This window comes from Columba livia, chromosome 22, assembly GCF_036013475.1.
Source record: "Columba livia isolate bColLiv1 breed racing homer chromosome 22, bColLiv1.pat.W.v2, whole genome shotgun sequence".
Classification (NCBI taxonomy): Eukaryota; Metazoa; Chordata; class Aves; order Columbiformes; family Columbidae; genus Columba; species Columba livia.
In genome coordinates, this window is record NC_088623.1 from 6,870,909 (window position 1) to 6,883,430 (window position 12,522).

Genomic DNA, 12,522 nt, shown 5'->3' on the forward strand with positions numbered 1-12,522 from the left:
TTTGTCAATGGGGCTGCTGGGAAACAAAGCCAGGAGGGGAAACAAAGGCCCCGTCCCCATCCCCTCCCGCCATGGCCGCGGGGACATCCCTGCCCGGCTGGTTTCCCACTTGGGCAGCTCACTTGGGTAACTGGGTAACACGGGGCAGCGCCGCTCGGTGCGACACCGGCCCCAGCACGGCGCAGGCTGCTCCTCCACCCCCTGCGCTGGGCTCAGCCGCAATGGGGGGAATAAATACCTTTTTCGCTACTTGCAGCCATTTTCGCTCCCTGGTCCCGCTGCAGAGCTGACTGCAGGCTGTGGGAACCTCCCTGGCGCTGCTCGCCGCGGTGCAGACCTCGCTGCTGGCCATTACCAGGCTCTCTCCAGATTTCCCTGGGTGCTCCCAGCCTGGCAAACACACTCAGACCACCAAACAAACCCCTTTCCCCACAGCCCCTTTTTGTCCCCGTTGCACACAGCTGTGTGCCGGTTTCCTGTCCCAGCTTTGCTCCCGGCTGCTGGGAGCATCTCACACTGTGCTGGAGTTCTGGGGAGCTCCACAGTGCTATTTGGCTTTAAAGACCAAGTGGTCACCCCCAGGTGATCGCGGCTTGGGGAGGCTCCAGCGTGGGCTCGGGAGCGGGGGATTGCCCGAAGTTTCGGGGATCAAAGCAAGAAAGAGCAGCCCCAGTTGCTGGCAGCTCTCTGGGTACAGGCACCCACTGCTGCCACAGAGTAAATAATGAGGGATATTAATAACGAGGAGCCTCTGCCAGGGACAGAAACCAAGTTCCTCACCAGGTTCACAGCACGCGGGGACGCCCGAGCACGGCGGTGGGCAGAAGACACCCCGGCACCTTGAACCTGGGCAGCCTGGGGAACACCGGGTTCAGCCAAAAGTAAAGGATGCTCAGGGTCTGCAAGCAACAGCTTGCCTGAGTGCAAGTCCTGGGGTGGAGGAGACCCCCCATCAGCGGCCAGGGAGCCGCGGCCGCGCTCAGCCCGGCACAGCACTGCGGGCACGGTGCTCCTGCGTTTGTGCGGAGCTGGAGAACAGGTCAGCTGCTCACGGGACGTTTTTCCCCCTCTTTGCTTTCAGTTTTTAATCATTAGACAGGGACGCTGCTTTGATTGTGTTTGAGTCGGGGAATTTGCAGGGGATTTTTAAAATCCAAATAACACTTAACAAAAAAAAAAAGCACCACAAGCCTCGCTCAGTTTGATTTGTTTCTTTTTACAGCGTAAATCTTCCCTGCTGAAGTTCGCACATGCAGATATATTGGTACTTCCAAGATTCGCATTTTTAAAGGTGCTTTCTTTAACAAACACTTGCCTGAAGTTCAGCTCCTAACCACAGATTTTGACCCTCAGCATCAGGATGGTCAAAAGCACCTAAATTGGAGTTTACATTAAATTTTTAATTGGGGTTTCTGCAGGTGTTATGGGGAATTGGGCACAGTCCAGTCACCAAAAGCATGCTGAGCTCTGGATTTCCTTGTATCCCATCAAAAATCCCACTATGAGGTACTGAACGCCTGAGACACCTCGGAAAAGCCCTGACACAAGGGGGTTGGTTTTTTGGGGTACCTACCTGGAGAGCTGATCTCGGCTCCGATTCCAGGCTGACCTGGAATGCAGGAGTTCAGAATAAAGCCCTTTTACCGAGGCCCAAGCCCCTTGTCAGCTTAGACCCTGGGGGGAGCTCAGGGCTGTTCACCAGCTCCTGGAACACGAGAGCACGGGGCCGTGCAGGATGCGTGCCCGTGCCAGCTGAGTTCTGCAGCAGTCACAATGAAAAATAAATAAACAAAATAAAATAAAATATTAAAACCTGCCTGGCCCAGGAACGAAGCATCTGCTGCTGGTGCCTCAGGTGGGGAGTAGAGGCTCCTTTTGGGGGTTAACCTGGCCAGGAGGCAGCAAAAGGAAAGAGCTTCGTTTGCCCACGGGTGCTGGGCCCGGCACAGCCCCGGCCCGTGCGCATGCCGCGGGGACAGCGAACCCCCGCGGGAGAGGTCGGGTCGGGCACACGGGGGGGTCCCCGCCCGCAGCCTCCCGGGGCGGGGGGTTCCCCATCGTCCCCATCCCGCCCCGGGGGTCCCTCCCCAGCCCCGGGCTCGGGGGGCGCAACCGCCGCCCGCCCGCCGCAGCCCTTTGAACGGACCTATCGGCCCCGGCGCCGCCCCCGCGCCGTGATGCGCGCGGCTCCTCCCCCCGCTCCGCAAGGGCTGGGAGCTCCCCTTAGCCTGCTTGCCCTTATTTAATTTCGAGTGTGATTTTGCTATTTTTAGCAGCTGGATCCCCTCCAGTAAGGCTGGGCGCTCGCTCCTTCTCCCCCCCCCCCTTTTTTTCCCCCCATTTTCCTTTTTTTCCTTTTTCCTCGCTCCCCGCAGATGATTTTGACCCCGCTTCCTTCCTCCTGGAGCGATTTTTTTCTCTCTCTCTCTTTATTATTTATATAAATAAGAGGGGGCCTGGCTGAGCTGTGGATGCGTGTGTGAGTCGCAGCCTCTCTCTGCCTTCTCCTTTCAGATCCGCATTTGCGAGCAGCAGCCGCCGCCGGGAGGGGGGGGGGTTAATTCGCTTCACAACATAGACACGCCAGGGAAAAAAAAAACCAAACAAACAAAACCCAACCAAACCACCCAAAAAACCCACCCCGAGCACCCAGCTCCGAGATCAAGCTGACTGTGAGTGCCGGCCTTCCTCTTTCCTTTCTGCTGCGGGGGGTGCGGGGAGGGCCGGGGGGTGCTGGAGTGGGGGGGACCCGGGGCTGTGCTCCCCCCTCCCGCATGCTGGGCACGGTCGCCCCCCGTTCGCTCCGTGTTTGCAAGGGCGCGCGTGTGCGTGCGGCGGGCGGGCTCTGCGGTGCCTCTCTGGATCAGTCTCGTTATTAATTATTGTTATTAATAGGCTGATGCACCTGGCGGGGCTGCCCGGGCCGTGGGGAGGGGGCCGGGGGCTCCGGCGCCGGTCGCTCCCGGCGTGGCGGGACTTTTCCTGCACTTACTCGGTTTCGGGTGATGCAAACGCCCCGCACCGCCCCGGGGGGGGCGCAGCCGCGGTGCTTGGGCTTGCGGGGGGCGTGGGGGCCCGCGGGGGTCGGGACCGCGCGTGGGGGCCGCACGGCGCAAGGTGCGTGGGCCGGTGTGAGGGCCCAGGCCGGGCCCGGCTTAAGGATGGGGAAGCACATGTCGGTGCAAAGTTGCATTGCTGGGGCTCAGCCCCCCCGCAGGCGCTCCCGCCGCGCAGCCGTGCGGCCCCGCACCCCCAGCCCCCTCGGCCGCGGTGATGCCACCCAGGGCGGGCTCCCCCCGGGGTTTTATTGCTCCCCGCAGGACAGGGGCTGCACAAAGCGTGTGATGGTGCCCTTCCTCCCGCTTTTCTTTCTCCCCCACCTCCCTCCTTCCTTTCTTTTATCACTTCCTTTTATTATGCATGCCCAGGAAGGAACGGGGGGTGGACTTTCTTGAATACGAGGCCTGGGGGGGGCTTCAAAGCAGCCCCGCGGAGGGCTTGTCCTAACGAGGAGCCGCGCACCTCCCTGCCCGCCCTGCACCCGCCGAACAGGCTCTGCAACTTCTGCACCGCTCCCCCCGCCGGGAGGAGCGGTCGCGCTCCCTCTCCAGCCGCGATCGGCCGAGATTTCCTGGGCGTGAAGGGTGGTTCTTTTTCCTAGATCTGAGCCGCCGCCTGTCTCCCTGCTTCTCCTGGGCTGGTTTATTTAATCTAAGAGTAGGTGGTAGGAGCGGGGGATTTATGGGGTTGTTGCTGCAGAGGTGTAAGCCGTGCGGGGGGAGGCAGGGCAGCGCGGAGCATCCCGCCGAGGGCCCAGGTTGCCTCTTGTGCAATTGTGCAACCCACCCGCGGCTTGTGCGAGAGGCGGCTGCTGAGAACGGCCCGGCTCGTGTCACGGGGCAGGGGAAGCCGGTGGGGCTGGGGGAGGGGGGTCCAGTGGCTCATCACCCGTGGGGATGGAGGGGGGAGGAGTTTCCCATCCCCTAACTCATCGATCGGGAGGCAGATGCAGCCCTTCCACGCCAGCCCCTGCCCTGGCTCCAGCCGGTTCCTCCCTGCGCGCAGAGGTTTCTCTCTCAGCTGCTTCCTTTCCTCCATGGCAACACAGCTGCTCCCTCCTGAACGGCTCTGGTGCCCATGAGCGGGGCCGGAGCTGCTTCCCGCGGTGTCCCCAGCATGTCCCACGGGCTGGGCTTTGTTCCTGGGGCCAGGCAGGTGCCACCGAGCCGGGAGCATCACACCGAGCCTGGGCCGCTGTTGAGAAGGTGCTGGGGAGGAGAGAGGAGCATCCCCCATCTCCTGCCTGCGCATCCCATCCTCATCTCCCTCTCCCAGAGCGGGGCACGGAGCCCACGTTTCCCTGGGATGGTTCCAGCTCTGGAGCCCTCGGGGGTGGCAGAGGGACAGGCAGAGGGATGGGCAGGTGGGACAGACAGAGGGATGGACAGAGGGACAGGTGGGATGTGCACGTGGTTCCCCCAGCAGCCACAACTTTGAAGCACAGGCCGTGGCTCGGGGGCTGTACCCAGCGGTGTCCCTGCAGCGGGGGGTCCCCTCAGCACCCCTGGCCAGGGCTGCCGTGTGGGGCCCGTGCCTGTCCCCAGTGGGGTGAAGGAGAGTAGGGTGGGGGGGGCCACACCAGGCCCTTCTGTTTCCAGCCATGGGAGGGGTACGGCACAGCTTGAGCTGCGTTTCCTCCAACAAAAATTGACTTGAGACAAACCCATCCCAGCCAGCCGGCGTTTTTCACTCCCAAACCACACTTTTTGTGATAAGAGACTCCCTGAAGAGCTCTGGGATGCTGTGAGTAACGTTTTCGGGGTGTTTACATGACAGCATGCTTTCTGTCTCAGAAAAAAAAAAGAATCTGAGGGTGGTTTTTGTTGTTGTTGTTCTGCACTCGTGAGTCACCCCAGAGGAGAGCGGGAGCTGCCGAAGGTCTGAGCGTGGCTCCTCCTGCTGCACAGCTCGCCCCTGTGGCTCCTGCTGCCCCCATGGCGCTCAGCAGCCCGGCTGCCCCAGCGCCCCCTCTCCCGACAGCGCTGTCCTGTCTGCTGCAACACCATCCACATTGAAAACAGTTGCTCAAAACTTAGAGTTACGAGCCCTGCAGGCAGAGTGCTGTCCCTCGCACGTGGATGGGCACACAACCCTGCACCTGCGGGAGGAGCCGGGCTGGGGGCTGCTGCACCCCAGAGATGGGCGTCAGACCCAGGGCAGGGTGCAGGGAGCATCCCCGGAGGCAGAGGCGGTCAGTGGGTCTGCAGCACCCATCACAGCAATGCCAGGATTCTCTAGCCCAGGCTCCCAGGCAGCTCCCAGCCCCGCGCTTAGGGGCAGCGAGACTGGGATGCTGCTCTCAACACTTTATTTCTGCCGGGAAATGTCCCATCACCGCCCAGATCAGGTGTCCCCGCGCCGTGCTCGGGTCACCAGCGAGCGCTGGGGCTGTGACGTGACCCTGCTCCCGCCAGCCTGAGCCCATCGTCCTGCTCAGGGCTGAGCTGCCTGTGGAACCAGCCCCGTGGCTCTGGAGAAGCAGGATTTCCCCTGCGCCGCTGGGGAAGCGTCGAGGGGGAGAGGGGAAGATGGAGCCTTTTCCTCGGGTGAGATTTCCCCATGAGTGAGGAAACGCATCCAGCCCTTCAGGACTCGCAGAGGGGACGGGACAATCTGGGATCCCTAGGACAAGTGCCAGGTGGTGCTGTCCCTGAAGCCAGTGGGGCGGCAGGAGCAGGGTTGGGGTGCAGCGGTGCTGGGCGCTGGGGCCCCAGTGCGGTGCCACCACCTGTCCTGTTCCAACTTGCCGGTGCTGACAGCGTGTCTGGGATTTACAAGATTCCAGATTAAATCTGGAGCTGCTCTCCTTGTTTCGGGGCAAGGGGCTGGGCTCTGAGGGAAGGGCTGGTGGGGCTGTGCTCCCCAAGCACCCGCTGGGGACCCTGGGGGCTGGCCCAGCACCAGCACGTGGGCTGATTCAGTGGGGCTTGGGCAGGACCCCGCCTGGTACCCAGTTCGTTCTGCTGCCCAGCGGTGCTGGGAGGATGCAGGAGCATCCCTGGGAGGGATGGAGCTGCAGACCCCGCAGGGGAGGGTGGGTAGCGGCACTGGCGTGGGCACCCAGCACTGACTGACCTTCCTCCTCCTCTCGCTCTTCCTCACCGCTGCGGGAAGGACGATGAGCGAATCCGGCGCCAAATCCAGCCAGGCCCTGGCCTCCAAGGGGGAAAAGGACGCGTCGCAGAAGAGGGGTCGGGGGCGGCCGCGGAAGAAGCCGCAGGTATGTGGGGTGGCCCTGGGGGGTTGCACAGTGATGCCCCTGGGGGTCAGGCATCCCCGGGCCACAGGGCAGAGAGAAACCCCCCCACACCATGGCAGCGTCCCTGGGCAGGGATGGGGGTGCCCACGGTGCAGCCCCCATTACCCGCTTTGGGCAGCACCACCCGGCAGCTCCCCAGCAGCAAATCCCTCCTGGGGGGTCCACAGCCCCCCAGCTCCGCCAGCCCCAGGGAAGGACTCAGGCCTCGCCGGCTCCTCCCCGCTGCAGCTGAACCTGCCTTTGCAGACAAGCTAATTAAAGCGCCATTAGCAAAAGCTGCTCAGAGGGATAAGATGCTGCCAGAGCCCTGCAGCGCTAAAGCTGCCCTCGGCCCCCCGCCCGGGCAGGGGGGGTTTGTGCACACAGTTTTCCTGCAGAAAAGGTGGTTTCCTGGTTCCTGGCCAGGCAGCGGGACGGGACCGTCCGGCCGAGCCCAGCGGTGCATCCCGCGGCAGCACGGGCCACGCTCCCCCTGGCTGAAGGACACTGTGCCTGGCACCCCAATTCCAGTGCAACCAGTGCTCCCAGTACCACGTGCAAGAGCATCTGCCCAGCGGGGTCTGCCTGGGAGAACGGGGCTCCCAGCTGCACCCGGAGCTGCCCCCGCCCTCCCCGGGACCCCCATCTGCAGCCCCCGCTCTGCTCTCCCTCCAGCAGGAGCCCAGCGAGGCCCCGACCCCCAAGAGACCCCGCGGACGGCCAAAGGGCAGTAAGAACAAGGCCACCCCGAAAGTCAGGGTAGGTGGCTGGGGACAGGGACTGTGCCAGCCGGGCTGGGACAGTAACTCCAGTTTGGGCCCAATTACAGACAATTTGGGTCTTGGCGCTGGTCCTTGCAGAAGGTGGGGGCAGCCAGGGACCGCGTGTGTCAGCGTGGGGACACCCGTGACAAACCTGTTTGTAAACCAGGCGACTCACATCCTGTGCCCACGTTGAGTCACGGGGCTGGGACCTGCGGGGGGGCCGGGGAGATGCCACCAGGGTGACGAATTTGGCATCGTGGGTGGGAGGAAGGGGAACGCCCCCCGCCCCCCGGCAGCATCCCAGGGACAAGGGGACATCCCGGGGACGAGGGGACAGCCCGGCCTGATCAAAATATCTTTTTCCTCTTAGAAAGCCACAGTCACACCGGGGAGGAAACCTCGAGGCCGACCCAAAAAATCGGTGAGTGGGTTTTCCCTTCCCCTCCATCCTGGGCACAGGGCGGCCCCCCGTGCGGGGCTGGAGGGGAGCGGAGCAGGAGCAGAGGGACATGTGAAGGGACACGGTGTGACTACGAGCGCTGGCGGGGCCGCGCTGGGGACACCGTGTCCCGCTTTGGCAGCATTTTCTGGATGGAGGGAGGAAGCGGGGGCCGTGCTGAGTCACCCCCACCGCCCTGACTCACCCAGCGCGGTGCCGGCACCGACACCCATCCTGCCACCAACCCCCCTTGGTGGTGCCTGGGGACACCGCAGCGGCGCTGGGACCACAGTGTCACACGGGCCGGGCGTGCGGCTCCCCCCCTTACCGCCCCCGGGGTTCTTACCTGGGACCTGACCTGTGGTGGTTAAAGCCGGAGCAAGGGCCGCTCCCCCATCCCGGCGGTGCTGCTGCCTCAGTTTCCCAGTGCGCACGGCGCGCTGCCCGGCCAGCCCTCAGCCGGGGCCGGGGGTGTCTGTGCCCCGGGCCCCCCCAACCGCGCTCCCTCGCCCGGCAGCAGCAGGACGAGGAGGTGAACATTTCCCAGGAGTCATCCGAGGAGGAGCAGTGAACCCCGACCGGCGCTACCTCATCGCCCGCTGTCCCGCGGCCCCGGGGACAGGGACGGGCGCAAACCCACCCCTGGCTTCTTCCTCCCCCCGCTCCCTCCTCACCCTCAGACAATGGCAGCACTGGAAACAACCCCTGCAGCCCCCTGGGACACCCACCCAGCTCCCCCCTCTCACTGGATTGTGGGGCATCCCCACTGGCAAAGGGGGGTCCTGGCAGGGAGCAGGGGCCGGGACCCCCCCACTTCTGTTGCCCCCTCAGTGCAGAGCTCTCACCCACCCCAGGCAGGAGCTGCTGCCCCCCAGCTTTGCCCCAGGGCCTCTGCAGAGGGGTCAGCGAGGAGAGACCCCAAACACATTAGACCTTTGCTCTGGGCTGCTGCAGCCCCGCGTCCCGTCCCCGGCCCGGGGAGCGGCTCCCGCAGTGACACGGGGCTCAGCGTCCGCCCGGGGGGGCCGGTGCAGGGCGGACCTTTCCTCATGGCTTCTGCTATATATATATATCTATTTTTTTTAGTACTTTTTTTTTTCCTCCTTTCATTCACAACTACCTCTGGATATTTAAGTTCCGCTGTGAGCGCTGTGCCGGCTGCCGGGGCACCGCTGGCTCTGCGTGTCCTTTGCGGGTGCCGCTGGCTCCTTTCTCGGGTGTCGCTGGGGGCCGTAGGGGATTTTTTTTCTTCCCCTTTTTTTGGGCTTAATTTTGTTTTTAATTGTTGTTTGAAGGTGTAGGTTTCTCTGCTGCTCCAAGGGATGGCGGCTGGCAGGGCGTGGGGTGGGGACCAGGGGTGCTCCCCCTGCCGTGCCGCCCCCACAACAGCTGCGGCAGGACCGGAGGTTGGTGCCGAGCGGCCCCGGTGGGAGAAAGTTGGGGTTTGGGTTTGGTTTTTTTTGTCCACTGTTTAACAACCTTCTGGTTTCCTATTTGCAGTTACTTGAATTAAACATTTTACGGATGTGTGGCGGCTCTGGCTGGGGCGCAGCCCCGCACTGGGGTGGGAGCAGCCGCGTTGCGTGGCACCTTTTCCTCAGGGACACGCGCCGTGGTCCCAGGCGTCCTGTGCAGGGACGGGCAGAGCTGCCGATGGAAACTGAAACGGGCAGAACCCCGCTGGACCCCCAAACTCCCGTCCCCACCAAACCGAGTCCCAATGCTGACGGCCCGCCTTGGGGCTGGCCTTCTGCACCCCCCCGCCCAACGCAGGAGGCTCTTGGCCGATTGCAGAAAACACGTTTATTTGTGCCAGGACGCGCGTCCCGCCCCGCACAGCCCCGCACCGCCCCGCGGCGCCTGCCCGGGTACCAGCCCCGGCTCCTGCCCGAGCGCGGTGGGGGGGCGGCGAGAACACGGCACAAACAGCGTGGGGGGATCACCCGCTGCGCTCAGTGCTCACGGGTGGCGCCGCTGCCGCGGGCCCGTCCTGCCGCTCCCGAGGGGCCGAAGGCAGCGCCGGGCTGAACCGGCCCCGGGCTCCGGCGGCAGCTTCAGGCCGTCCAGTCGCCGCGCGGGGGGCGGCGGGGCGAGGGGTCCCCCCAGCCGGGCACCACCTGCAACAGCGTGAGCCTGAGCAGCAACCCGGCTGCACAGCCCAACCCCCGGGAACCGCGGGATTACCCCCAAACCGCGCCCAGCTGCCCTGGGCAGGCCGCTCGCAGCCCGGGCTCCCGAACTTGCTGCTGCTTAAGGCTCATTTTTCATGCAAAAATTAGACAAATAGCAACTCTGGCAGCCCCGCGCGTGGCTGGGGCGCGTCCCACGCAGCCGCCCCGCCGGTCCCAGCCCGAACCCGCGCTCACCCACCCGCGCGTCCTCCACCAGCAGCTCCTGCTCCGACTCCTGCAGCTCCTCGGCCGGGTCGTAGCTGTACATGGGCAGCAGCCGGTGCCGCAGCCGGTCAAACCTGGCGGGGGACGGGGACTGAGCGCTGACCGGTCCCGCCCCCCCGAACCAGCCCCGCGCCCCGCACTCACCTGCGCCTCTTCTGCACGTACATCACCTGCGGGGAGAGCGGGGGCAGTGACGGGGGCTGGGACAGGGTCCCCCCCGGCCGTGCCCCACTCACCGCGGCCAGGACGGCACCCAGCAGGGTGACGAAGACGAAGGGGCCCAGCACGTAGCCCACCAGCGGGTCTCCCGCCGCGCCCGGGGCCGTGGGGGCCGTGGCGTTACTCATGGCCCAGCACCGGCTCCGCTCGGCATCGGGACGCGGGTGCCCGGCCCCCCGGCCGGGACGTCTGTGAACCCACAGCGGCCGCGGTCATACCCGGCTACCGTGCTAGTAACCCACCGCCCCGGTAACTGACAACCACCTACCCCAGTAACAACCCACCGCCCCGGTAACTGACAACCACCCACCCCAGTAACAACCCACCGCCCCGGTAACTGACAACCACCCACCCCAGTAACAACCCACCGCCCCGGTAACTGACAACCACCTACCCCAGTAACAACCCACCGCCCCGGTAACGAGCCCTGCGGCCGGGCAGGAGCCGCGGGGACCGCACACGCACGCCGGGAGCGGTGCCCGGGGAGCCCCGGTCGGGGCCGGCAGGGGGGTCACCCCGCACAGCCGGGGCGGCTCCCCCGGCCCTGCACCCCCAATTCTGCGCCCCCCCCGCGCGGCTCCGCCCCGCCCCACCTGCGCGCGCCGCCCGCACCCGGAACCTGCGAGGCGCGTGACGGGCTGGGCGGGGCGGGGGGCGGGGCGGGGGGCGGTGTCGGCGCAGGGCCGGCAGGCGGCAGCAGAGACCGGGCGGGAAAGGTGGGGGGGGCGAAGGAGAAATGGGGAAAAGGGGGAAGAAAAGGGCAAAGAAAAACAGGAAAAATGAAAAACAGGGGAAGGGAAGAAGGAAAAAAACGGGGAAAAAAGAGAAGAAGGAGGGAAGGGACGCGGGGGTCACGGGGAAGGGCGGAGGGGCGAGCAGACGGACGGATGGACAGATGGGAGGATGGAGGGAGGGGTGAGGGGACACAGCGGGACAGGTGGGTGCACACCTGGGGCACGGGGGCTGAACAGACAGACAGAGGGATGGGTGGGTGACGGACAGACCGTGCACACCGGTGCAGACGGGTCCCTGTACCACGAGCTGGGTGGCTGGACAGATGGACGGACAGAGGGCCGGAACTGCGGGCAGGGTCGCGGTGGGGGAGCTGCCGGGGTCCCCCCGGGGCTGAGCTTCTGCTGCGGCTGCTCCCGGCCCCGCGGTGCCACGGGCACAGCCCTGATCCCCGGCCATAATCCGCTTTGCCCGCGCAGGGGCCAGATGGTCCCACTAAGTGGGTCAGGAGGGAGCGGGGACCCCGGGGAGCAAGGAGCCCCCGTTTGGCTTTGCAGTAGATAAAACTCCATTGTAATAGAGAGACGCGAGGTGGAGAGCGGAGCCTGGAGCTGTCGGTGCAGGTACTGCAGGGTGTCCCCTGGGCCGGTGCTGGTGCCGGTGCCACCCTGGCCCCAGGGTCTTTCTCTGGGCTCACACTCATCGCCTGGTCCCCAAGCTCCTGACCACGGGTACCGGTGCTGGGAGGAGAGAGACCAGGCAGCAGAGCTGGGGCTGAAATACTGGCGTGTTTATTGGATGGCACTAGATTACAGCCCACGCTCGTCAAACCTGCATCGACTGGTTTTTAATTATCTTCTATGGACAGTGATGACCTCCCCTCGCACACAACTCAAACAGACGCAACATCTGGAAGGACACGGCTGCCGTGCACCAGTGCAGCTTCACTCAGGCCCAACATCTGGCCCAAAGACCCGGACTCAGCGCGGATGGGACGAGGAACGCACAGATGTGATGAGGGACGCGCAGATGTGACGAGGGACGCGCAGATGTGATGAGGAACATGCAGATGTGACATGCCACAGGGACACAGCGCACCGGGAGCACCGGGAGCAGGTCCCCAGCCGACACAGCCACTAGACGATGCTCTGAGGAAGCGGGAAGAGCCAGGGGGAAACAGTCACTTAAAAGCAGGACCAGAGCAGCCCATGAGTTACACAAAGTTGCTGAGTATCTTTATACGATAAAAGCTCTTCATACCAACAAGTGTCTGCACCAACTTCACCTCTCGGTGCAAGTTTGGCTAAAGAGACTGACAGGTTCTGATCCTGTCCCAAGAATCAGCACCAGCTGGAGCTTTGACTCTGGGGACATGAAACGTTCCAACGCATGGGGACCCAGAGCGCGTGTCCTCACAACAGCTCCTCTGTCACTAATCAAGGAAGTTCGACTGCCGGTCCCAAATCAATTTAACATCATTTCAGATAAAACTCACCTAAGCTGCCAGTGCCCGCCGTATCAGTCACCAGAGAAGCGCCTCGGTGCTGAGGAGCACGGGGCGCAGCTCGCACAGGATATGGCCGGGCTGGCAATCCACAGCTGCCGAATAAAGGCTGTTTCTACGCCAGGAACTGTTTCCAGTGTAATATCAGCCACTCCACGTTACTGTGTTAA

At 64.1% G+C, this 12,522-nt stretch overlaps 2 protein-coding genes across 22 annotated transcripts; one reads left to right on the plus strand and one right to left on the minus strand.

Moving 5' to 3' along the window:
• The first annotated feature begins 2,147 nt into the window (after positions 1–2,147).
• HMGA1 (high mobility group AT-hook 1) lies at positions 2,148–9,028 on the plus strand. Of its 13 annotated transcripts, none has more exons than XM_065038553.1 (7): positions 2,148–2,290; positions 2,515–2,672; positions 4,733–4,803; positions 6,175–6,280; positions 6,974–7,057; positions 7,433–7,483; positions 8,022–9,028. In XM_065038553.1, the coding sequence occupies exons 3-7, from the start codon at positions 4,799–4,801 to the stop codon at positions 8,070–8,072; spliced, it is 297 nt and encodes a 98-aa protein (XP_064894625.1). In that variant the 5' UTR covers positions 2,148–2,290; positions 2,515–2,672; positions 4,733–4,798; the 3' UTR covers positions 8,073–9,028. The 13 variants fall into 13 exon arrangements, with proteins under 13 accessions (XP_064894625.1, XP_064894634.1, XP_064894623.1 ...); XM_065038562.1 differs by having other exon boundaries at positions 8,797–9,028; XM_065038551.1 differs by having other exon boundaries at positions 6,977–7,057; positions 8,019–9,028.
• Positions 9,029–9,281: 253 nt separating this feature from the next.
• SMIM29 (small integral membrane protein 29) lies at positions 9,282–10,793 on the minus strand. 9 transcript variants are annotated; one of them, XM_065038504.1, is made up of 5 exons: positions 10,710–10,792; positions 10,134–10,305; positions 10,042–10,067; positions 9,868–9,971; positions 9,282–9,618 (listed from the first exon to the last, which is right to left on the minus strand). In XM_065038504.1, exons 2-5 carry the CDS (start codon positions 10,242–10,244, stop codon positions 9,461–9,463), a joined length of 399 nt encoding a protein of 132 aa, XP_064894576.1. In that variant the 5' UTR covers positions 10,245–10,305; positions 10,710–10,792; the 3' UTR covers positions 9,282–9,460. The 9 variants fall into 9 exon arrangements, with proteins under 9 accessions (XP_064894576.1, XP_064894578.1, XP_064894582.1 ...); XM_065038506.1 differs by having other exon boundaries at positions 9,872–9,971; positions 10,710–10,789; XM_065038510.1 differs by lacking the exon at positions 10,710–10,792 and adding an exon at positions 10,511–10,703.
• Positions 10,794–12,522: the final 1,729 nt, after the last annotated feature.